The 26,568-nt window shown below is 45.9% G+C and overlaps 1 protein-coding gene across 1 annotated transcript in view; it reads right to left on the bottom strand.

Annotated features, from left to right (window-relative positions):
* Positions 1-26,568, bottom strand: part of PLXND1 (plexin D1) — a 139,662-nt gene that overhangs the window by 67,914 nt on the left and 45,180 nt on the right. Inside the window, exons 8-14 of the mRNA XM_054034801.1 lie at positions 24,780-24,882; positions 14,670-14,774; positions 11,599-11,688; positions 10,262-10,355; positions 6,840-7,003; positions 4,613-4,764; positions 3,260-3,359 (exon numbers count right to left, since the gene is read on the bottom strand). Coding sequence (XP_053890776.1) covers positions 3,260-3,359; positions 4,613-4,764; positions 6,840-7,003; positions 10,262-10,355; positions 11,599-11,688; positions 14,670-14,774; positions 24,780-24,882 — 808 coding nt within the window. The remainder of the gene's footprint in view (positions 1-3,259; positions 3,360-4,612; positions 4,765-6,839; positions 7,004-10,261; positions 10,356-11,598; positions 11,689-14,669; positions 14,775-24,779; positions 24,883-26,568) is intronic.

The following is a 26,568-nucleotide window of genomic DNA, read 5'->3' on the forward strand; positions in this document are numbered from 1 at the left end:
GGGCCCAAACCAGAACCCTGAATTCAAATCCCCTTGAACCTTGGGACTATGTGGATCCAGATCCGAATGTAATGGCTTGTGTCCAATCAATAAGGAAAACATCTCCCTTGGTCCAACTCCCACCTGAGTGGGAGGCTACCTATAAAGCCATGTTGTATGGCGATTTTGTGATCTGGGCATGCATCCATCTGGGTCTGGATAATCAAACATCAAATTTATTTCCCTGAGTCAGGATTCAAAGCCAGATCTCCAGGGGTGACAGCTCCTAGCAGGGAAGCCACTGAGTTGGTTTGCCCCTCAGTGTTTCCCTCTGCCTTCCTCTCTCCCCATTGGAAGCTACTGAAATTAACAAGTGCATTTTTTATATTTGCAGCCCCTTGGAAATTTTATTGAGATTCAAGGTTCAAGGCTTTGGTGCCCAATAGAATTCTGAGAACCCAATGGATGCCATGTGGCTCCCATATACAGTTCCAAAGAGAAGTTCACTGGGTAGCTTCCCTGCCCTGGCATGAACAGTACACATGGCATGAAAAATAAGTTTTAAATCCTTTTACAGAGCATTCTGTGGTTCCCTGTAAAAGAGCTACAACATCCTTGAGGAACCAGATGTGCAGGGTTTCAGAGCATATACGATCCTGTGGAGACCTCAGCCCTACTACAGTCGTTGTATATTGCTGAGAAAAATACATGCAAGCTGATAGCAGCAAATATTGTTAAACCGCTTACTGTCCCATGGTACTAATGTCTTTTCCTGTCAATTCCAGCCATACTGTCCTGCTATATTACAAGTTCTTCTTGTCCTTGTCACACACTGGGATGGATTGTATTCCTCTATAGCCATTTCCCCTGGGGTTTCTGATTGTCTTCCATTTCTACAGTATTTATTTTGTTAATTTACATGGATCAAAGCCTTTAGGCAGCTGACCCATGCATCGGGCCTCTCCCTCATATATTAAACTATATAATACAAAATATAACATAAAGGATTATTTGTGCCCACTAAGCCCCTCAAGCTCTCAGCCCAATCCCGCCCATTAGCTGGGGTCTGTCACTTGCAGCTTGATCATCAGCTGGTAGCATTGTTACTTTCCACAGTAACTCTTGAAAGTTCAGCTCTACTCACAGAGACCTGGTTGGAATGCCCTGGCACAATCAAAGGGCCACATTTATCTCTGGTGCAAGCTCAATGGAGTTACAGTAGAGATGAATTCCCCCTCTTTTATGTGTTCCTGAGTAGGACTTTGAAACCCCCAGAACAGAAAAATCCCTGTGGAAGCCATTTCAGCTTCTTACAAAGGGTTTTCTGAGAGTCAGACACTGTCAGATAGATCACTAGTAGTTCTGGCATTCAGATCTCACCTAGGCCAGTTTTACATGGTGAGATCTGTTTTACACTCCATATTCACCCTAGCATATGTGAGAACAGAACTGACAAAGAGGAATCAAATCACTCAGCTCTGCAATGCAGCTACCTCTGGGGTGGAACATGGTTGCTGTTTCAGCTACAATACCCTACACTTTGTAGGGCATTATTTAACCCAATCTTTTCTTTACATACATTCAGGTCCTGACCCTGGGATTTCAGTCTCCACATCTTTTGTTCCATTTCCTAGCCCAGGCTGAGGAAAGCAGCCGATGATGAGAGAGCCTCCTTCCGGTGAGAGGAACAGAAAAATGGCTCCTCCTGTTTTCTCTGCCTAGCGGTTTGGCCATAGACACAAGTCTGGGCAGTGGCTAGGAATGCAGGGCTCTCATGAATGCAGGGTTCCAGCTCAAGGTGCTGGCAGTCGATTTTCTTTCTTTCGTTGGTGTCGCTTTTGCAGATGTTTCCCAAGATGTCTTCCCCCCACACACCAAAAACAACTTAAAAAGAAAGAGCACATCTGCCTCCAATCCTTACCCTCTCACCTCTGTGTCACCAACACAGCTGATGTGCTCTGAGGTCTAATTTTCTGGATTACAACAGACTCATCCTGGAGACTCATGATTCTCTGGAAATCCCAAACTCTGCAGGAAAAGCAACTGGATCTTACCAGCATCTGCAGCCTGCACTACCCTTATGATATCACATGAATATGCCTCTAACCCGGCTAGCTTTGTCCTTGTGGGACATTTTGGATGTGAAAAATCTAACACCTACTAGAACCTGAACCTCCTGACAATAGGATCCCAGTGCACTTCCACTGAACTGGAGGGGAACCAAAATCAATTTGGAAGTAATGACAGGTGACATCTTATTTCAGGCCTCTAGAAGCTGGGACAATTATATACTCTATTCCAATCAAAACCACAGCACAAACCCAAGGAACTATAGTAAAGTAGCTTGCACTTGGTATACGAATCATTCCAGTGGGCTTGTTCTAAACTGCATTGGGCTTCTCACTAATGGGTTTGACCTGAGACTTGGTCTTAAAGGTAAGAGAAGCACTAGTCTCTTTCAGACCACTAGAGAAGGATGACCATCTCCATGGGCTACTGTACAATGTTAACCAAGAGAGGTCTTGAGAAACACCTGCTATACATCACACAGGTTAGCTGACAACTACACCTGCACACAACTAACCTTTAAAAATCTGGGCGTAAGTACTTGCCTGTGAAGTCACATAGCTAAGGCCTCACCAAATTCATGGTCCATTTTGGTCAATTTCACAGTCATAGGATTTTAAAAATCGTAAATTTCATGATGTCAGCTATTTAAATCTGAAATTTTATGGTCTTGTAATTGTAGGGATCCTGACCCAAAAAGGAGTTGTGGGGGGGTTACAAGGTTATTGTAGGGGTGGGTTGCAGATTGCTACCCTTACTTCTGCGCTGCTGCTGTGCTGCAGTTGGAGACCAGTGGCTGCCAGCTGGGAGCCCAGCTCTGAAGGCAGAGCCACCAGCAGCAGCGCAGAAGTAAGGATGGCATCAGGACCGTCCCTATCCATACGCAAAGTACGCCGCTGCGTAGGGCACCAGGAAATTTGGTGCCCCAAATTTCCTGGTGCCCAATGCAGCTGCATGGTGCTCCAGCCCATGCTCCGCCTCTTCCCCATGGCCCCTGCCCCAGCCCTGCCTCTTCCCAGCCCTGCCCTGCTCCACCCCGCCTCTTCCCACAGGGAGCTAAAGTCAGCCAGACTGAGGCTCAGAAAGTGAATAGCTGAAAGCATCGCTGATGGCTCCTGACTCCATGAGCTAGGTTCTTCCTTCATGTAAGCCAGTGGAGCATCAGAGTTTCACCAGAGATGAACTGGGACTCAATGAGATGGTGGTAACTTACCACATAGGAGTACCGCTCCCTTGATTTCCCTTCCCTGCTCACGTTAACTGTCACTACATCGGAAAATATAGAGGGAGCTTCTCCAGTCTGGCAAACAATGCTGCGGAAGAGAGAGAGATGGAAAAAGAGAGGAGACACGTGGTCAGAACAGAGCGAGAGCAGAGCTAAGTAAGACTGAGCTTTCCCTTGCAATCCGCCATCATTGCATTATATGCAGCTCCAGTGGGCCTAGTAATGGTGGCAGTGCTAGCACAGACCAGCCACCTGCATTTTTACCACCACATTGTCTACAGGTGCTTTGAGGAGGGTAAGGCAACACTGGTCAGGAACGTCTGCATGCTGTTTACACGGCAGCTGCCACTGCGCTGCCCCCACAATAGTTCTGCAGAGGGATATTTCAAGGAAAAGCTCAGTGGAGACACAGCCAAAGGCTCAACAAACAATACTGGTCTCACTGATATATGTGGCCTTGTACAGGGATCCCTAGAAGACACTGTTATTTAGCCAGTACCTGCTCTCGTTTTCAGCTGCATAGCAGAGCATGGGCTGAGCTTCTTACTAGTAGTGTCTAGCTATTCCAGCATGAGGGGCAAAATCTAGTTCTTTGTCAATCAGGCACGGAGTTGTTGGTGCCAAGAGACTCTGCCTCAGAGCGTGGGCATTCTGGACTGTCTGACCTGCTGCTCTTCAAGACCTTGGTTCGTAGTCTAATATAACCATCTCTGTGGGCTGGCGGAAGGGGGGTTTTGAGGCTTTTGTGGAGAATTTCACAACCAAGGAGGCTGGAGACAATCACCTCAGCTTTCCTCTGAAGCCTGTCTGGAAGTGATAATGGGGAAGGCTAGAAAATAATGAAGTGAGACAGTACTGATGTGACGCGTAATGAAGGCGAAAGGTTTGACAGCTTGGGGGAGCAAAGTTCTACATTCAGTCTCTGACCAGGTTCTCTGCAGGCAACAGCTGTGCACACTTCCCCCACCCTGTCCCACCAAAGGGCCTCAGCCCTTGGCTGGGAGTCTCCTTGGCCCATTCAGTCTTTGGCGGAGACTGCCAAGGAGTGGCCAGTTAGTGCCTATTGTATGGGTGAGGTTGTGTGTCATGTAGACACTGGGAAGCAAAACGGAGACCCCCACCAAACTTGTCTCATTAGGTTGAAAAGCAGCTCAATGCTGGTAACTATCAGTCCCCACTATGGGTGCATGCATGCACACCTGAATGGGTCACTATCAATGTCACCCGGCCAGCCATTTCCCCAGGGGCGGGGGGGGAATTGGCTAACTGAAAAAGGGAAAAAAATAAACAATCCTTAAGCACAGTCTCCTGCTTTTCAATGGCTCAGCCTGAATTACTCACGCCTCAGAGACCATGTATCTGTCCCAGAGTGGTGCACATCTCACACTCCCTATCTTGACAGCATTAACGACATCACTGAACCTACGGCCCAGGTTCCTTCCTCTTATTGTGAGCAGAGTTCCTCCTTCCAGGGGCCCGCTCAGGGGCTCAATCTGCCAAGGAGCCAAAGGAAAAGGGGAATGGGTTAAAACAGAACTGCAGAAAAACCTTTTTGATTTGATTCCCAAATAATGTCTGTTTGTGTGTGTGTGTACACTCCGTTTAATCTGATTCTGTCCTGCCTCTCAGGCTCCAGCGTCACATGCATGGGCCACCTCCTCAGTGTGCTCTTCCTGCAGCTTTGTCAACAAAAAGGCCTTACAATTCTCAGGTGACTCTGGTGCCCTCTGTGGGCATAGAGATCACTGCATCTGCCATTGAAAATGCAGCCACCTCTGGAGAGAAACACAGCAACTCTGCACAACAATTTAGGAGACAGAGTGGAGCAGCAGAATCTTCTGAGACTGTTAGTTCTTTGGGGCATTATGTGTGTGGACAATGCCTAGCACAATGGAGTCCTGACCTTTGACTGGAGGCCTCTAAGCTCAACAAATAAAAAAAACAAATAAATAACGAGGTGGACATTGGCCAGGGCACAAGTACCCCTCCCCTAATATTGTGCTGGGGCACTGGTCCCTTGAATCAGTCAGAGAGCAGACTGCCTCCTACTGAATTACTTTGTCTCATCTGAATATGACACCCTGCTTAGTTGGAATGGGACCATTGCAAACAGCGTAAATGCTGCAGGCTGTCATGCTATTTTACTACACATCCATGGGAGATTTGCTTTGTTACTGTCTGTTTTGCAGTGGGCCACTTGGCTGCTTTGATTTTGTTATTCATCTGGTCTAGTTAAATATGCTGCCCTTAGAAAAGCTCCTTTACATTTAACAAACTTATCAACAAATAAAGCCAGCAAAAGCTGCCTTGTAACATCAGCCTTTCTCAGAGTGTATTTGGAGAGGTTGCAGCTTGCCACTCACTGTAGCTGCTGCCAACACAACATGACGTAAGCCAGGGGGTGGAAGGTCAAGAACGGAGGCTCCGTCTTCTGCCAAGCTGGTTATGGCTGATAATGTTCCACTACTATGCTCAGTGCCCCTTCCCTATACAATTGTTCTTCTCCTGAGGATGACTCTGTAAACACTACAGCAAAGCTGGCATGTTTCTGTGATGGAGGATTTAGATTCAATGCCCAGTGTCTGCTAAGGAAATAGCATCACAATCCCGTGACAACCTGAATTCTTGTGGTTTGTTTCCATTATTTTTTTGGCAAGGAGTTGATAATATTTTATATGCAGGCGGGGGGAGGCTCATCAGAGAACATTCCCTTCCCACTGTTGGGCCTGTGATAGTGACAAGATGGAATTGGCTATGGGAAACACAAAATACACACACACACAATGTTACAGCACTCAGCTTATGAGCAGATAGCTGTATGCTCGTCCCTGCTTTGGTGGGCTCATTAGCTGTTTTCCATAGGATCTTTGCTCTCCAGATTTTTGCCCATTCCCATGAAGCTGATCCTGGCATTTTCCGAATACACACTCTTCTCTGGGACTCTGCATCTGGAGTGGAAGTTGGTGGCTAGTCCCCTATCTCTAATCAAAACCCAGGATTCCAGAACATCCCAGAGCAGTGGGAAAGTTGGGATCCAGATCTAGACTTTGGACCAGCTCTAAAACACACTGACATAAAGTTCACTCAGACACTGTGAACCTCACTATAGCTTCAGGGCATGTGTGGATGGAGTTTTGGGTGCAGGTTATTATTTTATCTGTACCCATTCTAATGACTATTCCTAGCTAATGAATCTTCTGATTGATTCTGAAAAATCACTCAGCATGAATCCATTTGATTTTCCCATCTCCCCAAAACAACACATGGCTTTGGAGAGTCTGACAAGCTCTGGTTTTCCCGCTAGAGTGATCCCGATTGGATCCTATTGTACCTAGATATCATCTGCAGCTAGTCTGGAGTTTTCAGGTGAATGGGCAGCATAACAAATTGGTGAACAGAATGGTGCCAGTCTTGAGGATTTCTCAGTTGTCCCGACTGAATGACTGGTAGTAGATGCTACACCTGTGACCCTCCCCTTGGTTTTGAAACTCAGGGCTGTGTTGTTTGTTACATTATATGGAGTGATGCTGACCAACAGAATGCGCTCTCTGCTGCATTCAAGTCTTACCTTCCTAATCTCCGGAGCAGGACACATGACTGGGATCTGTGGGGATTCAGTGTTTAGTCTGCAAATGGAGCTGCTCTCACTCCAGATGCATCGGTGCCCCATGTCCTCTCTCCCCAGGCACTGAGAACAGTCTGTGCTTCCAGTTGCACAGTTATAAACCTCCACTAAACCACAAGAGACAAAAGCGAGTGTGAGTTCCCAAGCCTGGGTCTTTCATGACTGTGCTTAGCTTTATACAATCAAACACCAAACCAAATATATATATTAACCCATATAGCATATGAAATCCAACAGGCGAGGAGGACGGTTTGCACATAGAGGAAGCTGAAGGGGCCTTGGCTGCGATCCTAAGGATTTCCCAGAAGTACTGGGCATTCATTCCCACTAAAATATGATTTAGCATTAAAAAAACAACCCTTTTGTCAGTTTATGTTACATTTTTCTAATTCTCGGTATCCACATGGGAAGCAGCTCGGTACAGCTGACTCCATCCTGCTGCAAAACAATCATATTGCTTCCATTTTCTGTGACAAAAATCTAATCGTTACAATGCTCTGTACAATGTTTACATTCCCCTTCCTTCCCTTTAGCAGCTATGAGCTCTCTTGACTCACTGCTCCCATTAGGTCTGCTTGTCTCTGTTTCCTAATGATTTTCCTACAGTGCTTTCACCTCTTTATTAGCTGATGCCCGGGTTACGTAACCTTCTCAACCCTCAGGCCCTTAGTTGTTGAAATGTGGGTACCCTATGAATCAACAGTTAGACATGTTCAGGAAACATTATTTTCACTTCCCCATTCCCTCAAACCCACACATGTTTGCAGGAATGTGCAAAACACAGAAATAATCATACTCAGGAATGGCACTTCTCTTGCATTGTTCACCAGGGGGAATCTCAAAGAACTTTATCACACAATTAACAAATCCCTCCAAGCCTTCATATGCAGATCCATCACCCCTTTACAGAGGGGGAAACTGAGGCACCAAAAGGCTACATTTTCAAAAGTGCCCACTGATTTTGAGTTCCTCTGCTTTGGAGCACCCTACTTGAAAGGTGTAGGGCCTGGTTCCAGGGGCATGCATAGCTCTTATTGACTTCAGCTGGAATTGTGTATGCTCAGCATGTCGCCAAATCAAACCTTGGCTGTCTCAAACTGAACACTTTGAAATGGAGACCTCTAAAATCTATGAACCTTTTTGAAAACATTGGCCCCTGTAACCTGCCTAAAGTCACAGAGCAAGTCAGAGGTGAGACAAGAAGAGAACCTAAGAATCTTATCTCCCTGCTCCAACCACTTAATCAAATTGTTGTCAATTTTTTGTCTGGGGTCCAATGCCCTTTCCCAGCTCCCCACATAACGCAATAATCCACCTATGCTTAGGGTATTGAGTCTTCACAATTATGCATGAAAATTTCCTATTTTCCATGCAAGAATTGCTGGTTTAGCTCCCTGACTTAGTGTGTCACACTGGGTACTAATACTAAGGTAATGGGCTTACACGTGATATTTGATATTTTTGGAGATTGAAACATGGTTTAGAATAAAGACTGATAAAGAAAGGTGGGGAAAATGAGCGAGAGTGGGGAAAATCAAAAGTAGCTTGACCTAGGCCAATAGAGGAGTTATACTGTTGTATAACTGGCCCCATACATTTTGGTCTTGGTCTGCAATTGCTTTTGTAAACCTCTCTGTAGTTTCAACTGTACCAATCTGACTAAGGTAGAGTGGAACCAGAGAAGTTGGTAGAGAGGTTGATTCAAATTATGCAAACTTGAATCCAAACTTGGGCCACATAAACTAATAACTCCTCCATGCAACTATAGGTGTAGATTCAATGCTCTTTGATGAACTCTGTGATTTAAGAGGCTACAGGTGTTCGCCTCCCTGTCTTTTCTGAACCCAACAACACTCATCTTGAGACTCAAGTATCCTCTATTATGAAGAGAAGTGACCCCAGCCCAGTGCCCCTTTCCCTCTGATACTCACCACCTAGATTAGTTCAAGAAATTAAAGTGCCTTCATCCTGATCCCCTTCAGTAGTACTTCTCTGCCCCTGGGAACCTCTCACTCAATGTTTTCCCCACTGCCTGATTCCCTTGCAAGATGCCTCTTTCCACCATGCCATACCCTACCAGGAAACCTGTCTGTCTGGGTTTATAATAGATGTGTTTCAGTGTTTCTCAGCCTAGTCAGGATCTTCTCACTATAGCTCATGCTAACGGCCTGATTCTCCTCTCACACCAATGTAAATTAGAAGCAACTCTAATGAAGTCATTGGAGTCACAGTGATGTAAAGCTGGTGTTAGTGAGAAGAGAACCTGCCTCATAGATGCTACATGCAACATTAACACAGGTTTAGCTGGAGAGTTCAAAGCACGGCAAAGGCAGAGAGGCAGGACAGAGGAGGCGGTCAGCATGTGAACAATAAGTCTTGGCAGGCCCGTGAGCTTGTTCTGCACTAATCTAGGGGCCTGTCTACATATGGGGTAATGCACACTGCTGGGGGACGTGTGATTTCTAAAACGCACTAAACAGGCTGTGCATTAATTGGCCCATGTAGACCCTGCAGGTACATGCTAAAAGCTCCTTAGTGTGCTTTAACATAATCCTGTTTCAGTGCTACACTAAAGCTCTCTAGGGAACTTTTAGTGCGCACCAGCAGGGTCTACATGGACCAATTAATGTGCAACATGTTAGTGCACTTTAGAAACCAGACCCCTGTGGTGCGCATTACACCACCGAGTAGACAAGCTGCTAGAGTCGGGCTCCACTCCTCCCCCCACTGCTTTGGGTACGCTTTTAATCTGACTTCTTTGCTCCTTGTTTAGTTTGCTGATGCAGCAAGGAGCTTTTCAAAGAACCCTTGTATTTTTCCCAGAGATACAGCGTGGGTCTGGGGGAATTATGTTTATACATTCTATTCCTTCTCAAGATTTTTTTAAAAGTGAATTTTTAAAATGCATTAAATGTTGATCCCAGTTCCCATAAAAGCTTCTGCAAGGGCCCTCCCCTATCTATGCTTATCTCCTTTGAGCTAAATTCCTTCACTGACCCTGGGAGACACTTCACATTTTCTGTTGAGATCTATTATTTCAGAATGTTCTGTTCTATACACTACTGACAAGCAAGCAGTCTAAACTAGGGTGTTAGCCTGAGGGTGATCTTGTGTGTGTGTGCAAGATTTATGTCTATGGCTTTGTATGCATGTTTGTCTGGGGGGTATAAATGTATCTGACATGTGGTCTGTGTGCACACATGCTCGTGCATGTTAAGCTGTGTGTATAAGATTTGTGTGAGTTGTGTGCATGCATCTGATACTCAGAGCACTCTCTCTCTCGTGACTCTAATGTTTTGTTAGTTTTCTAGGAGCCTTTAACCTAACTAAATTAAAGTAGAGTGAAAAATATCTTCAGCCCAAACCTGTCATCATCTGTGGACTGTCAATGAATCTGTCTGGCTTATCCTTCAGCTGAAGGTTTACCGGGAAGATATGGCTTTTTTCTGATGTGTGGAGCTGCATGAAGAAAGAAATGAACATGTTCTAATGAAATTTACTAAAATAGCAGATTACCCCCTACACACACACACGAGATGACTAACATCCTTCATTATAACAGTGCTCATATACTTTATAGTATTGTTTCTCAGAATGAAAGGCTCCAATCTTTAATAAAGGAAGCAGGGGAAAAGGAAAGGAGGGGTATTTTTTCTGTCCTCCTTAATTATTTTCACGGAGACCTCAGCAAAAGCAGAACCATCCATTGTGGAGGTATTATTTAACACAGGGGCCTGTATCTGCTGATCTCTAAGTGGAAATGAGTAAGAAAATGTAGCAGGCTGCCCTGTCTACATATTTTAAAATGTTCCACCAAAATATATGACTAAGAGAAAAGTCTTCCCTCAGCCTTCTTTTTAAAATGTTTCCGTCAGAACCCTGTTCTGCAGGGGTGGCACCTAACTCTATAGTGACACTACGGGAACTTGAATATTTTGGAGACATTACTAACGGATACTGAGATCAATGTATGTAAATAAGGGATTATTCTTCAGGCTACAGCTACAGCATCCTTTTCTTCACGGTTATTATAAATTCCCCACCATCCCCATAGCTGATACAGTCTCTCCACAAATCTCTGACATATGTTCAGCGGATACAGGGCGAAAGCCTGCTCCCACTGAGGCTAAGGAGATTTTTTCCATGGACTGCAGTGGGGGCATGATTAGGCCTTGTAAAGGCTCAATTCTGCAAGATGTTGAGGGTCCTCATCTCACACTGACACCAACAGGAGCTGAGGGGACTCAGCACCTTGCAAGATTGAGCCCCAAGTGACAAAATGCTCTTTCCTGCAATACTGAGCATTGCCTATGGGCAGATTAGAAGCAACAGGATTAGATGAACCCTGTAATAGGAACTCTCTAAACAAGGCCAGTGAAGTTTATTGGGACATGCTGGGAACTAATGTACTAACGCGGAGACTGGGTGGGGTGAGAGCTGCTAGACAGTCCCATGGGATAATGCAGAGAAGACAGGAAGCAGAGTGCCTGTGACTTTGGAATGCTCTCCCCAGCCATCAGCATATGCAAAGAGCACTCTGGGGCATCTTTCTGGCAATGCTAAAAGCTGCTTTGTTTCCTTTCCAGTTCTGCACTGTTTGCGGGGGAGGGGTGTTTTATTTGTTGTATGTTAGGGAGCTGGAGGGGTGAGATGGGCTCTATCCAAATGCCCCTGTTTGCAGACCCTCTGCCCAAATACTTACCAGGACACTGCTGCACTGAACGGTGGAGGTGTTCACCCATCTGGCTTCAAACATCCTGTCAGTTCCAAAATGACATTCCAGAACAGTATCCTAGAAACAAGAGAAGAGAGGAGAGAGTTTTTTCAGCAATATACTTTTCTATTTTTTCCACCAGAATCAGAGATGAATGGAGCTGCAGGGCTTGATTCTGACCTCTTTCTCCTGTGAACATCAGAAGCAACTCCATAGATCAGTGGAGTTACCAATGGGATAACTTACTCAGACATTGGAATAGGACCCAAAGGTTTGAATTTTGGGATTACAGATCCTGATTAACCCTGGTTAATCATAAATAACAAAGGGAGTAACCGCTTAATCGCCACCATGTTAAACATCACACAAGGGACAGATCCTGGCCCGTCTGCTACAGGAAAGCTGCTCTGGCAGGACAACTGAAGATTTCCCTTGGAGTGAGGGAATCCACGGCTTGAGCAGGGGTGGAAGGTGGCATGGCCACAGTGTATAGTACTCTGGAGATCCTCAGCCAGCACAATCACTTGTAGGGGGCTTTTATAAGGGTGGAATTTAGAGTTGCTCTGAGGCTGTTCTAAGTAACAGGACGAGCCAAACTGGTCTCTAGCTGTCTTGGTTAAGCTGAACTGTAATGTGGCCAGTCATCTGGGCTTAAAGCCACTTTTGGCCCCCTAGTGTCAACTGTGCTGAGCAGAGCTATGGTACAGTTAAGGATCTGGCACACAGTATTTTTCAAAAATAAATTTCCCTACACTATGTTACTAATAACAGCAGAGACCAAATTCTGCTCCCTGTCTTCCTCGTGTACACATCCTGTGTGAATAAATCCCGTCTCCGAGGCTCAGTGCAGCACTTTTAATGAGCACTAAATAGACCCTAAAAACCACCGCACAGATTTGATAAAACAGCCTGAAACGTGAAAGAAGCTCCTGATTCATGGCAGGAGCCAACTGACTCACACAGCACACGTGCGGCAGCAAGAGCGAGGCTGAAATCCTTTCACTGTTAATCATTACACCAATCTGTAACGCAGGGGTAGGCAACCTATGGCACGTGTGCTAAAGGCGGCACGCGAGCTGATTTTCAGTGGCACTCACACTGCCCGGGTCCTGGCCACCGGTCTGGGGGGCTCTGCATTTTAATTTAATTTTAAATGAAGCTTCTTAAACATTTTTAAAACCTTATTTACTTTACATACAACCATAGTTTAGTTATATAATATAGACTTATAGAAAGAGACCTTCTAAAAACGTTAAAATGTATGACTGGCACACGAAACCTTAAATTAGAGTGAATAAATGAAGACTCGGCACACCACTTCTGAAAGGTTGCCGACCCCTGCTGTAACGTATGCTCTTTAAACCGATCCATGCCCTCTCCCTCTTTCGTTAACACATTAGTAGTCTCAATAGCAGCAGCAATGGATCTCGCTTCCTGGATCTCCTCTGTGCTGGGAATGATCATGAGTTACAGAGCTTCTCCTGAGAAATGCGGCAGAACTAATCTTGCTCTGTTGCTCCAGGAGGATTTTACAGACTGGAGGAGTGAGGAAATCAAACTGCAAGGTAGTCGTCTGGGCTGCCCTCTGGGAATTGAGGTGCCTCAATAACCTTCCTGTTTACTCCATTGCAGATCAGGTTACATGTGCTATGTCTTCCTCTTTAGCCACCTTGTGGCTCCACAGAGGAAGCCGGATTTTCTCCCATTTTGCTGACAATACAGGGGCACATCCTTATTTACAAATGCCAGACCTTAGACAGGAAACTGCAACCAAGTTACAGCAGAGAACAGTTTTCTTTGCTGGTGTAATGTACAGAACAAGGTTTTCCCAAAGCTTTGTTAACATCACAGCCCTGCAGCCTGATCCTGCTTGCCTGCTGCCCAAGCCCTTTACGCCTGAAGACATGCCCAAGATCTGCTCATCACTCTGAATAAAAGACAAGATAAGTGGTCATTGGTGTGCACATTTCCCCATTTGGCATCTGCTTTTGTGGTAACTGCGTAGATGAATTAGGCCCACAATTGCACATGAAGGTTTGAGAACCTGACCCAAAACAACACAAGACAGTTTTCCATAAATACCAGCATTTATTATATTTCCCCACCCCTCTGTTATTTCCTCTGTCCCTTCCTGGCTTCTAAAATACATCCCAGAATGCATCACTCTGTGGACACTGCTATGATTTGCATTTGCCCCATGCAACTACCTACCTGCCAAAGAAGTGGGCTGTAGTCCACGAAAGCTTATGCTCTAATAAATTTGTTAGTCTCTAAGGTGCCACAAGTACTCCTGTTCTTTTTGCGGATACAGACTAACACGGCTGCTACTCTGAAACCTACCTGCCAAAGGATTTCACAGAAAGGGACATCATTTTTTTAAAGTAAAGTTAAAATATATTTCTGTGCCGGTCTGGTTAGTGCGGGGCTTTCTGCCTATATTTCTGGACTTAACTTGGTCTTCATGCTAGCTTTCCCTTTTAACAGTGTTTCTTTCTTTTCCAGAAGCAAGGCCCTGGGGATTGCCCAGCGCACTGATTGGTGAGCATTCCCTCGTGAGAGCCAGACACCTGCATGCTCACAGGATGGAACATGGAAAACATATCCACCAAAAGTGTGAATTTTATTTTCCCCAAACATTTTGTTCTAGTGGATATTTTACAATGTGCATAAATCCACATACTGCACGCATGCCATGAAAGGTCTGGCATTAACTATAATAGGTCCCTATAGAACGTCCGTATGCAAGCTGAATTTTCCCTTTGCATTTTCTATTTCAACCCACCCACCCAGGTGGCTACTTTTCATGAATGTCCTCTGCTAGTACAGCTATCTCTGCATTTAATGAAGGTGGAAATGGGTAAGCTGCTTAGGACTAGACTTTAATGGGCATTAGGTGCCTAAATACCTTTGAGGATCTGGGATTTCACTCCTGTATGGGCAGAGGGTGGCACTCCCTCAGCAGAATCCAGTAGTCTGGCTCTTGGACTTGTTATGTGCCACAGTAGGATCACTTGGTTAGCTCATTTGAACCTTTTTGCTTTGCCTACAAATTCAATTACCTTGGAGAAAGCAGCATTAGCCAGTGAGATCATGATGTCCTGAGAAGCCCCCGTGGGCATCGGTTCTAGCGAGGCAGGTACAATCCGGGGACAGTCAGTGGTGCTCTGTAATTTAGAAGACAAGAAAACAAAGAAAGGTTAATGGGAAACGTTGCTGAGAACATGTTGAGCATTCTTATCACAGAGACAGAAGGAAACACTGAAAAGTCATGAAAAAGTCCTCTTCAGTCATACCTTAAAGTCAGCCTGAAACTTACTAAACAAAGTGAAAACACAAGCTGACCCCATGCTGTCGGGGAGACTGCATGGCTCGTAGAACTGGGAATGTGACCTTAACCTTTTACCTCTGGGTCACCAGTTTAAGTCCAACCCAGGAAGGTGGTGACCAAAAATCAATACCATCTGATGGCTGTGTGATAGCAACAAGATGGTCGCCCCAGTCCAGTTCCCAGCAGACAGCTGTCCCCACCACTATCAGCACTAACTGGAACCCTTGCTGGTGATCTCAGTCTAAGACCAAATGGGAATGAAAATTGAACAACTTTCTCGCCTCGTCTTGCAGGGCTGCTTCCCCTTCAGTACCTGTTCAGCGGTTATATAGAGGACTTCCATCTCCCCGTGACATGGCTGTCAATCTGGGACTTTTCACTTTGCACAGTAAAAAAATTGTTTGTAAATCAAAAGCAAAACCATATGCTCTCATCAGGTGCCACTCTGGGGCTGTAACTACAGTGCCATTATTATAGTCACTTAAGTGCTAGAGGAAAGTGCCAGAGGGACACTCAAAAGACATACTGAACGGTACAATGGCAAAGCTTCCTGCAAGACCCCCTCTTGTCAGCAGAAAGCAAAATGTCTTGTAAATTGCAGTGCACATTTCTATAAGCCCCTGCAGAGATTTCACTTTACAGTGGTCTCCTATGCACATAGGCATTTCAGATGTGTGCGTGCACGTGAGAGAGACAGTGTGAGAGTGTGTGTGTGTGCATGTGTGAATGAGGGTGGGGGACTATAAAGGGTTGTAAGAGGCATTAGAGAAGGAGTAGCCAAAGCAGAATCGCTGAATTTAAAGATCCAAGTGAAACTGAAAAATGATTTTTAAAAGTCATCCATCCTGTGTCATCCCCCACTTTTCTTCTCACTTGAGTGTGATGGCTCAGAAATTGGTCTGATTCTAAGCCCAGATCTTTATGACAAACCCATCCTGTTCTTTCACGAGATGTAAACTGCACTGCAAACAGCAGCAACAAACTAGGCCAGATTCTTCTCTCCGTTACCCCAGGGGACATCCAGAGTAATGCCTTTGACAATGGAGACATTGGGGTAAATGACAGCAGAATATTTGATCTGATATGCAGAATAATTTATAACAAAGGGCATGATTCTCTTCTCACTTACTGTAGTTTTACTCCAGTGTAACTCCACAGACTTCAGTGGAGATATTCCTGATTTACACCACCGTGAAATTAGAATCGGGCTGTATAACACTAAGACACACAGCTGAACATTTTCATATTTCTGGAAGCTCTCTGTGCACTGGGAACTCTTAGCACTTAGAGTGCCTCTCCTGGCTCTTCTAAGCATGGCTTCAGGGTCAATGAATTATCTTAAAGTGTTTGTTTGACTGTGGAAACCGTGTTTCAGTTCTTATCAGGACACTGATCTTAACCAAGCACAGTCAGTGCTGCCTCATCATGAAGATTAAATAACAGAGAGAGAGAGAGACATGGGAGGGGGAGAGAAGTAAAAACAACAAAGAAAAGGGTTTGAGGGAGATTTCAGTCCATAGTCTCCTTGAGTGAAAAGAGTTAAAGCGAATGCTGCTGGGGACTGAAAATTTATGTGAAAGCTCCTATGGTCTTGTGCGTCCTTGCATGTCACAGCAACCAGCTTGGCTTGCCAGATAAATACTCTCACATGGCTGATTAACTCGTTGTCCCACAGTCCCTTCTCCTGCTGTTCAACAATGACTGGAAAGGGAACTTTCCAGCTGATTAGCTCATTCCTGGCTGGATCAGGGAGAAGGGCCTGAATTTTTAAAATGCTCCTGTGTGGAGCTGATGTGGTATTTTCTTCTCAGCAGCGATGCCACAGGTGCTTGGTTTTTACATAATGTGGAAAGATTTGTAAATGTTTAATTCAGGGTTTTTCAAACTTCAGTGCACCATGACACCCTTCTGACAACAAAAATTACTACACAACCCCAGGAAGGGGGACTGAAGCCTGAGCCCCGCCACGCAGGGGCAGTGGGGCCAAAGCCGAAGCTTCAGGGCTTCAGCCCTGGGTGTTGGAGGAGGGTCTGTAACCTGAGCCCTGCCGCCCAGGACTGAAGCCAAAGCCTGAGGGCCGCCGCCCAGGACTGAAGCCCTTGGGCTTCGGCTTCAGCCCTACGCGGTGGGGCTTGGACTTTGGCTTCAGCCCTGGGCTCAAGCAAGCCTAACGCCAGCCCTGGTGGCCCCATTAAAATGGGGTTGCGACCCACTCTGGGGTCCCAACCCACAGTTTGAGAACCACTGGTTTAATTATTTCTGCTCAGGTTGCAGTTCTGAGGGCCTCATTCTCAGGCCTGAACAGTGCCTTGATTTGCAAGAAATTCTATTAAAATCAACAGGAACCTGAGTAAGAATTAGTCCCCTAGTTATCAGCAATTCCAAGGGGGCAGAATTAGAGATGTGCCTGAACCGGATAGAAGATCTAAATCTACTTGAACTCTGGGGAACTAAGGATCCAGATATGAGCTTGCTGCAGGCCTAGTTCTAGTCTCCATGCAGTTACCCATGTCAGATAGGATAACACTTCCTCAGCTCCTTTGGTTTTGATACAATAAAAGTGTGGCGGAAGCCAGAGTGTGGGAAAGACTTGGTGAAATCTTCACCAAGTGTCTTAACAAACCTCAGTGAGTTCCAGGTCCATCACGATAATTTTGTACCTTAATCTAGAAATTAATGATTAATAAATAACAATAATGATAGTAAGACAAGTGTATTTGTTTTGTTCCCTACAGTTTAGGACAACAATCTACCCTGCGCACCCTTCTGACCAGGTTATTTCACTCTCTTTAGATTCCTCCACTGCCTTCCTCTTCTCCATTTCATCAAATTCAAGCTTCTCGCCCTGATCTTCAAGGCTCTGTATAATGTCCCCTCAGGAATTCTCTGCCTTCATCCCCTGCTCACTCATCACGGCCAACTAGACATCATCTTGTGAAAAAGGGTTTTGGTTTTGCAAAAAGCAAAAGCAAACCCAGATGTAGTTTGGATCTGGGTCCCATTTTATCTGATGCACCCAAATGTCAGAGGTTCTGGCATTGGCATCTCTTAACAATACTTCCCAATCAGTGGCTCATGAGCCCTGCAAGGCTGTTGAAGAGCAACCCATAAGAGGGATTTCCTGCTCTCCCTTTCTGAGCAAGTGAAATACTGGATGGGAACAAACATGGAGGCAGGAGAGAAACAGACATAAGGACTCAAAGGGAGTCTGTTCCCAAAATATCAATCAAAAGGAAAAAATAAAAAAGATGACCAATTTCTTTCTGGATGTGGTTTGGCAGAGCCACCACTGCTATTCAGCTTCAAATTCATCCCAAGCCACAGAAAACAAAATTATCACTTCTCTGCAAACTAATGCCTGCTCTCCTTGTGTCAAGAAGCAACTACTCTCATGTCAATGAACAAGTTTCAGTTAGGGTTACCATATGTCCGGATTATCCTGGACATGTCTGGATTTGGGGGTTTTAAATAGCCATCCGGGAGGACTTTGTAAAAATCTAAAAAAGTCCGGGATTTCCCTCCCAGTGCAGAGCGCGGCGCGACTGACAGACCGGCCGGGCCGGATTGAGCCGCTTGCATTGGGGCCTCCAGTAGCCAGAGCCCCTCCTCTATTCCCCCCTCCCCTGCAACCTCAACGTGCCGTGTCGGCAGCGCTCTGGGGAGGGCGGGGGGCGAGGCTGTGTGCTCCACGGAGGAGCGTGGCAGCGTGTCTGCAGCAGCGTGTCTGGCTCCATGTGGAGCCAGACACGCTGGCCTGAGTGGCATGGTAAGGGGGTTGGGGGGTTGGAGAAGGGGCAGGGAGTCCCAGGGGGCAGTCAGGGGACAGGGAGCAAGGGGGTTTGGATGGGTCAGGGGTTCTGGGAGGGGCCTGTCGGGGGCGGGAGTGTGGAGAGGGGTCGGGGCAGTCAGGGGACAGAGAGCAGGGGGGGGTTGGATGGGTCGGGGGTTCTGGGAGGAGCCTGTCAGGGGGCGGGGGTGTGGACAGGAGTCGGGGCAGTCAGGGGACAGGTAGGGGGTGGGGTCATGTGGGGGGGGCAGTCAGGGACAAGGAGAAGGGAAGCTTAGATAGGGGCAGGGGTCTCGGGGGGCAGTTAGGGGCAGGGGTCCCGGCAGGGGCCATCAGGGGACAAGGAGCAGGGGGGTTGGATGGGTTGGGGGTTCTGTGGGGAGCAGTTAGGGGGCGGGAAGTGGGAGGGAGTGGATAGGGGCAGGGCTACCCCCCCCAGGGAGTGTCCTCTTTTTTGAAAGTTCAAATATGGTAACCCTAGTTTCAGTGCAATTCTACATTTGCCAGTAAAGCTGCAGGTTCCATGCAGTGATTTCTTAGAAAAAAGTCAATCCAATAATACTGTTTTTTTTTTTTAAATCCTTCTACTATCCCAGGAATTTCCTTTGGATTTAAGTAGAAATATCCTGTGTACAAGCACATGGTGATTATTAAAAACATTAAGGACTAATCTGTTGGTTGCTGATTTTCAATCATCTCCTCTGCACTCTACTGTCATCCACAGCCAGGTCAGTGAAATCAATGGGATATTAGGGTCTACACTGGTACATTCAGGAGTATGTCCGCGTGCCTGGTACATTCAGCAGCACAACAGATGCATTCTACCTGAATGTACCTGGAATATTCAGCACCAATAAGGAGATCAGAGACGGATGTATCTTTTCCACTTGGGATAACATTTTCAATAGCACCTAAGTGACTGACTTTCAGTGAAATGTAGGCTCCTCAGGACAGATTTTAAAAGGTATTTAAATCGGAGGTAGGTGCTTTTGAAAATCCTACTAGGTACCTATCTAGAATGTTAGGTGCCCAAATACCTTTAAATATCTGGCTCTAAGTGCCTAAGTCATTTTTGAAAATCAGATTTAGGTGCTTCTGACAATTTTACCTTTGGGATTTAGTCCTTAATAAATCTTTTAAATTATAGTTATGCATTTATAAAGCACCTACCATCTGAGGATGTCATGGAGTTTTACAAAAAGGAAATAAGTCTCATTGGTAGGTACTATTATTATTTTCATTTTCCAGGTGGGGAAACTGAATCACAAAGGAAAAAAGTAAGTGACTTGCCCAAGGTCACACAGCAAACCAGTGTTGGGGGCAGGTACAGATCCCAGGAGGTCTGATTCCTAATCCCTCGCTCTCACCACTGAGCAAAGCTTCTTACATTCTCCATGATTAATCAGCAGTGTGAGCCAATGAAAAGGGCCCATATAATTGAAAAAAAGAGGGCATGGCTTGCTAGCACCGTGTATGTCTTTATTTGCACACACAATTACTGCAACTAGGCACACAAATCAGGTAACTGTGTGTGCAAAAGGGCATTTATGTGCAGGCAATAGCCTGATATTCATGTGCAATTGTGCACTCAAATGTGGGTACACATTGGCACACACTTTTTTTTTGATGATTTGTCCCTTAATTAAAACTAAATTGATATCCCTGAAGCATCATTCAAAGACTTGCTCTAAATTTTTCAGTAAGTAACAGCTGTAAACTCAAGAGACTCAGTGATTCTCAGATGCATCCAAATCTGGAGACAAATCCTCAGGGTTCTTACCCAGCTTTTATTCTGTCCCTACTGAGGCAAATCTCCCATTGACTCCAGAGGGAGTTTTGCCTGTGTAAGGACCTCAGGATCTGTCTCACTGAGCCTTCTGGAGGTGATTGCCTTTGGCAGCATTGAGCTCATCTGATTACTTTAATCCTCAGTGGTTCAGGCAGTTTGTTCCTTTGATAGTCCAAGGATTCTGGAGGCTGAAAAGCTGTGAGGTGAGGCTGTGGTCAAGGGGTCACTGAGACTGCTATACTTTCCCTAGAGAAGCAAAATCAAAACGATCAGGCAGTAGGTGTAACATGCTCTGTGAATGTTTTTTTCCCTGGAGGAAAAGGGGTGGTGGTGGTTGGGGTTGGGGCTTTGAGTTTCCCTCCCCTGTGCATTCAGGGCTGTACAATTCAGGCTTTGTGGAGATACAGGGCTGGACTCTGCTCTCATTCCCAGCAAGGCAGTGTGAATCTGGAGAAGTTAGTCCACTGAAGCCAACAGAATGACTCTGGATTTACACTGGGAGCAGAATGTGGCCCACAGAAGAGAATTTGCCTGTGAATGAGGGACAGGCTCAGAATTGTTCCCTGGAGTGTATTGGCTGGTGTTTTGGCCTGTCTAATTTTAAATTCAACCTAGTTATTGTTGAAAAAAGATCCTTAATATTTTTTTTTAAAGAAATGTGGAGTATCAGCTGGCTTGGGGAGCTGAATTCATTTGATGCATATATCAAGAGCCCAATTGTGCCAGCTGCTTGAATACCCTTGACTGAGAGGTTTTTGTTCATATGCATGTTTGGGGGGGATCACTGTTTATTCAAATACCTGCATTCACATGGAAAGAAGGATATTCATGAGTGTAATGAATTTCATCATTGATCACCACTAGGAAAAGAACACAGCACCTTCAACACTGGCCCTACTAGTAGCAGTAGAAGACTCTTATCATCTGTGTAGACCAGCCACTAAAGGGGGACATCATACACTTACCTAGTGGTACAGGAGCAAGAATAAAGCTATATCTACACCAGTGTTCTCTCTAATTTTTCCCACCTATGTGCGGAATGAATTTTGTTATGTGCACCAGTATAGAGGTGATGTGTGACACATGACTTTCATATTGGTGCACGTAACAAAATTCATGTGGTGGGGTGGGACCGAGGGGCTCGGAGTGTGGGAGGGGGCTCAGGGCTGGGACTGAGGGTTGGGATTCAGGGGTGTGAGGGCTCCGGCTGAGGGTCCAGGCTCTGGGGTGGGACCAGGGATGAGGGGCTCAGGGACTCCCCCCAGATCTCTCTCCCTGCAGCAGCACCTGGTCTGATGGGGTGATGCGCCTCTCCCTGCTGCAGCAGCTCCAGGACTGGGGCCGCAGGATAGGCACCCCTCCCCTGGTCCCGGTAGGTCCAGGCCAGGGCTGGGTTTGGGCTGGGGAAGAGGCGGCACGAGGCCGGGCTGTTCCAACCACGACTGGGTCCAGGCTGGGCAGCCCTGGCCGCAGATGGGGCTGGGCTGGGTTCCGCCGCCCTGGCTGGGGCCGGGCCGCGGTGCCCCAGCTGCAGCACCCCGGCTGCAGCTGGGGCATCTGGGCCGTGGCAGGTCTGGACTGCAGGAGGAGTTCCCCAGCTGCGGCAGGTCTGGGCTGCCCCGGCCGTGGCAGGTAGGGGGCCAGGCTAGGTTGGGGCTGGGCCAGGAGCTCCCGACCGTGGCAGGTCCCCAGGAGGATTCCCTGAGCACCTGCGCGGTGCTAAATAGGCTGCTGCACAGCTTACAGGGAACTTAGGTCTACACTAGAGACCTTCCAGTGGCACAGCTGTACAGACGCAGCTATGCCGCTGTAAGATCTCTCATGTAGCCACTCTATGCTGATGGGAGAGTGCTCTCCCGTTGATATAATTAAACCACCCCCAGGAAGCGGCAGTAGCTATGTCACCGAAAGAAGCTCTCCTGCCAACTTAGCGCTGTGCACACTACCACTTATGCCAGAGAAACTTATATCTATCAGGGGTATGTTTTTTTCACATCCCTGAGCGACATAAATTTTGCCGACATAAGTGGTAGTGTAGACATGGCCTAAGTCGCTGTTTGTATTTATTTATTTTCCTTTTTAGAAAGCTTCTCTCATCCATAGAGCCCTGCATGGATACAAAATTTGTATCTGCATCCAATCTACGATCTACAAAAATGATCCAGGGATATAAAGTGAATATCTGCAGATTTTCAGGACTCTACTCATTCAAACAGCAGTAACAACATCATGTGATTTAGTGACTAGTCCCGCACACAGAATAGCCAAGAGTCAAAGGGTCAGATTTTCAAAAGAGCTCAGCATGTTTGGTGCTGAGAACTTTTAAGAATCTGGCCCAAAGTGAATGATTCATGAACAAAGCAAGGGCTACAGATTTATACTGTTCATTTAACAATTACAAAATGCTAAGAGATTTGGAAAATCTGTTCACAGATGAGTCACAAGCAGAGAAGAAGGTTAAATCTGCAATGAATATTATTCTCAAAGAACGATTTGACTGGCTGTGACTCAACAGATGCATGAAGCCTTTCATACTGTTTTTATATGGAAAGAACTGTATAGGATAAAAAGTTGCAATGTATCGGTCATATCTGCCTTCCTTCTTTAATGAATTACATGAGTTCCAGAGATTTCCACAAAGTGAGGCAGGGTATGAAGGGGCATGAATGGAAATCAATCAGATCTCTGAGGTTAAGTCTGGAAGAGAGAATGGAAAGTCTAATATATGGCCGAGGTCCTTGTATAAAGGTAACAAGCAAGGGGAATCTCTGTCTGAATGGGCTTGAAAGAGGCTCAGAGTGCTAGCGCCAAAGAAATATTCAATTTAACATGTAAAAGCTTGGCTTCGAGGTCCAATAAATTGATTGCTAAAGGCCAATTTTATTTAAATTAGCTTCAGTTTAAATTTCAGAAGCTTGACTATGCCAAGTTCCTGTGTTATTAGGAGCTGTAATTTGGATAAAGGCGATTTTCTGCACTCACCAGTGGCGCTCTAGCAAGTTAGCTGCCATTTCATTAATGTACCACAACAGCCTAGTAAAAGCTAAAGGAATTGTAAGGTATTGCTAGATTTATTTTATTGCTTAAATCCAGGCATCCCAAGGTGCGTGGAAATCAAGGCCTTGCTCCAGTTTGAATGGTAATAAAGAACCAAGGGACAAAGCCTGCTGAAATAACCAGGAAAGTTGAACATGTACCTTGGAAGAATCCCACACATGAACAATTCTTTACTCTGTTACAAGATACACAGACACACACAGCTGTGTCAACGGCAAGAAAACCGGAGATAAACTGACGAAAGGTGTTGGACTGACCGCCCAGGAAACTGAAGTCCTCTTTTTAGCTGTAGAACAGGTACAGCTCAGTGTCAGTTTCCCCCACAATGCTTCCTCCTCAATCTAGAGGGACCACTTTAAGAATGGAGAGGGCAGACTAGACTCCATCTCAATACAATTTTTTATGCCTTCTGCTGAAGCTGCTAACATAGGTACTAGTTGGGGCCAACAGATTATGTAATGTTGACACTTATCTACTAGAAGCAGGACTGCGACCACAGAACCACTTTGCACAGCTCACTGAATAGCCTCTCACTGTAACCACTTTCAGTCACTACCTGGAGACGCCATGAGATCAAGCACACATATGGGAACTAGCAACTGCTCAGTTCTAACCCTGGCTCTGCTACCAGCTCTCTGCATGCCCTTGGGTAAGTCACTTCACCAACCTTAGCAACAGTTTCCCCATCTGTGAAGAGAAGGCAAGAATACTTACTTGCCTACCTCACAGGGGTGTTAATCAGTGCTGCATAAATGCTAAGTATTCTTGCTACTAATTGGCGAGAGATTCAAACGGTGACAGGCTCTGTATCCCATTACCAATCCAGACAGAAGCATTTTCAGAACTGGTGAGCTTGCTAGTGTCTAGAAAGCCATTACTCCTATGCACTAACACACAGCTTTTTATTTCCAAATCTCAACGCTCTTTAAAAAGTGCAGGAACATTATCTTCATTGGGGAAACTGATGCACAGAGTGAACAAGAGACTTTCTGAAGGCCACACAGCAAGTCAGTGACAGAGCCAGGAACAGAGCCTCAGTGTCCTGAGTCTCAGTCCCATAGCTGACCCCATATATGTTCAGTACAGTATTCTAAAACCAATGGCATCTGGTCAACACAGGAAATTCCTCCAGGAAAAGACAGGATATAATAACAATAATGCAGCCAACTTACAAAATCTACGAAATAACAAAGCCCAATGTGCCTTACATTCATCTTTAGTGAGTCCTCACAATCAGAGTAATTGGAGACACACATGTATTTCTTAGTGCACCAATAACACTTCCATTTGGTCGAGAGGCAGCTGGTACATCTGAAATGCATAAAAAGCAGGTGCACTTAATTTTGAAAGGCCATGCAGATTTCAGCCCCCTCCGCAGAGCCCAACGTCAGTGTCAGGTTATAGTTCTTCACATACCTGTAGACTCTGAGTTCTCTATTTTATGGTCCCTAGGACAAATCCATTCAGAGAAGGCTCTGGTCATTCTATCCATTCTTTTATTGTCAGGGCTATGCAAAGGCCCAAAAGCTCTTGAGGCTGTTCCCCTGATTCTGCATCAGGTTGGCCCTTTGTGGAGAATGACCTCTCCACAAGCAGAGAAAGGTGTCAGTTCCATTAACAAGTTCACCCTGGCTCACACAGTCAAAGCTTCTAGACCACAGAGTGACTTTAGGCAGCCAGGGAGTATTTGAGCCCCTCTCCCATTTTTAAAAATATGTCTTTTAGACCCTGTAAATTTTCCCATTAAATCAGGTGATGCTAAATCTTCTGGTGGCTTTTTCAATGGCTTTGTGTAGAGGCTGTGGAATCCTGCATTGACTGGGTCATTGGGTCACATCATTATATCCTGTAAATGTGCATAAAGTTCCATGGGTTGAAACCAGCATCACAATCTCATTATATCCAATGAGAGATACATGGCTATTCCCAAGCAGTTCTGGAAATGTACGGGATGGGACTCAGCGTGTCAAATGTATGGATTATTTGTCTGACTGTTTCTGTTGTTTAACCCTTAGAATCAGAAGACAAATGTACCCAGCCTGAAGGCTTTCAGCAGAGAGTTGGGACCCAAGTATACCTGGTTCTCTTCAATCCCCTCTTCTCCCTCTAGCCTTACAGCTGTCTGGCTCCCTGCTCCTAACTCCCTCCTTTCTCTCCAATGAGGTTCCTCCGGCTTTCTTAGTCCTCTTCTGGACCCTCCCAGAACCACTGTAGCCCTGCCCCATCCAGCAGCCCACAGCCACATGCTGCTGGTCCATATCACTGCACAGAGCTGCTCTGGGCTCCAGGCCAGTTTGTTTGCACTCCAGGCCTCACCTCCTGCTGTGATTCCCCCTCATACCCTGCTGGTTTTTAGCTTGAGGAAGTGGTCAGAAACTGGCAGTGGAATATGTCATGAGGTCAGCCACGAGATGATGGGCTTGTTTCTGGGGGATGTGGGGGTGGGGTGATGACAGGGCCATTTGGGAATCTGAAGGCATGAGTACATATCTGTCCTCACTTCCCTGCAGCCAGAAACCCTCCCTCTCCTTGGCACAGCAGCCTTTAGATACCTCCATAAAACCCTTGGAAATTGTCCAGTCCCCAAGGTACGATGCTTCCAACATCCCCTGACACTATGGTGATGGATTCTCTATAAATACTATAGATTAGATTAAATGCAGTAGACTGACTAGATACATTCGATGCACACACAGATTAGCATGCAAGTGCTAAAGAGTTGGAGATTAGCCAGCACCCGAAGGGTTAACACAAAAAACTTTCAAATAAAAATATTGTTCATGGTTTTTTTTTTAAAAGAAAAAGATAAGCCAGGCTCCATCAAAATGTCCAGATGGCTTGAGAGGCTGCTAGGACCTTCCTGTATAAATCCCTGGCAATCATCATCCTCAGTCCTGCCAAATCCTGCCCAGGACTCAAACGGTCCCGCTGGCAGGGAGGGCTTTTCCTGCTCAGTTAACCCCACAAGCAAGCATCCTCAGATGATGCACATACACC

Source organism: Malaclemys terrapin, chromosome 7 (assembly GCF_027887155.1).
Source record: "Malaclemys terrapin pileata isolate rMalTer1 chromosome 7, rMalTer1.hap1, whole genome shotgun sequence".
NCBI classification, from domain to species: Eukaryota; Metazoa; Chordata; order Testudines; family Emydidae; genus Malaclemys; species Malaclemys terrapin.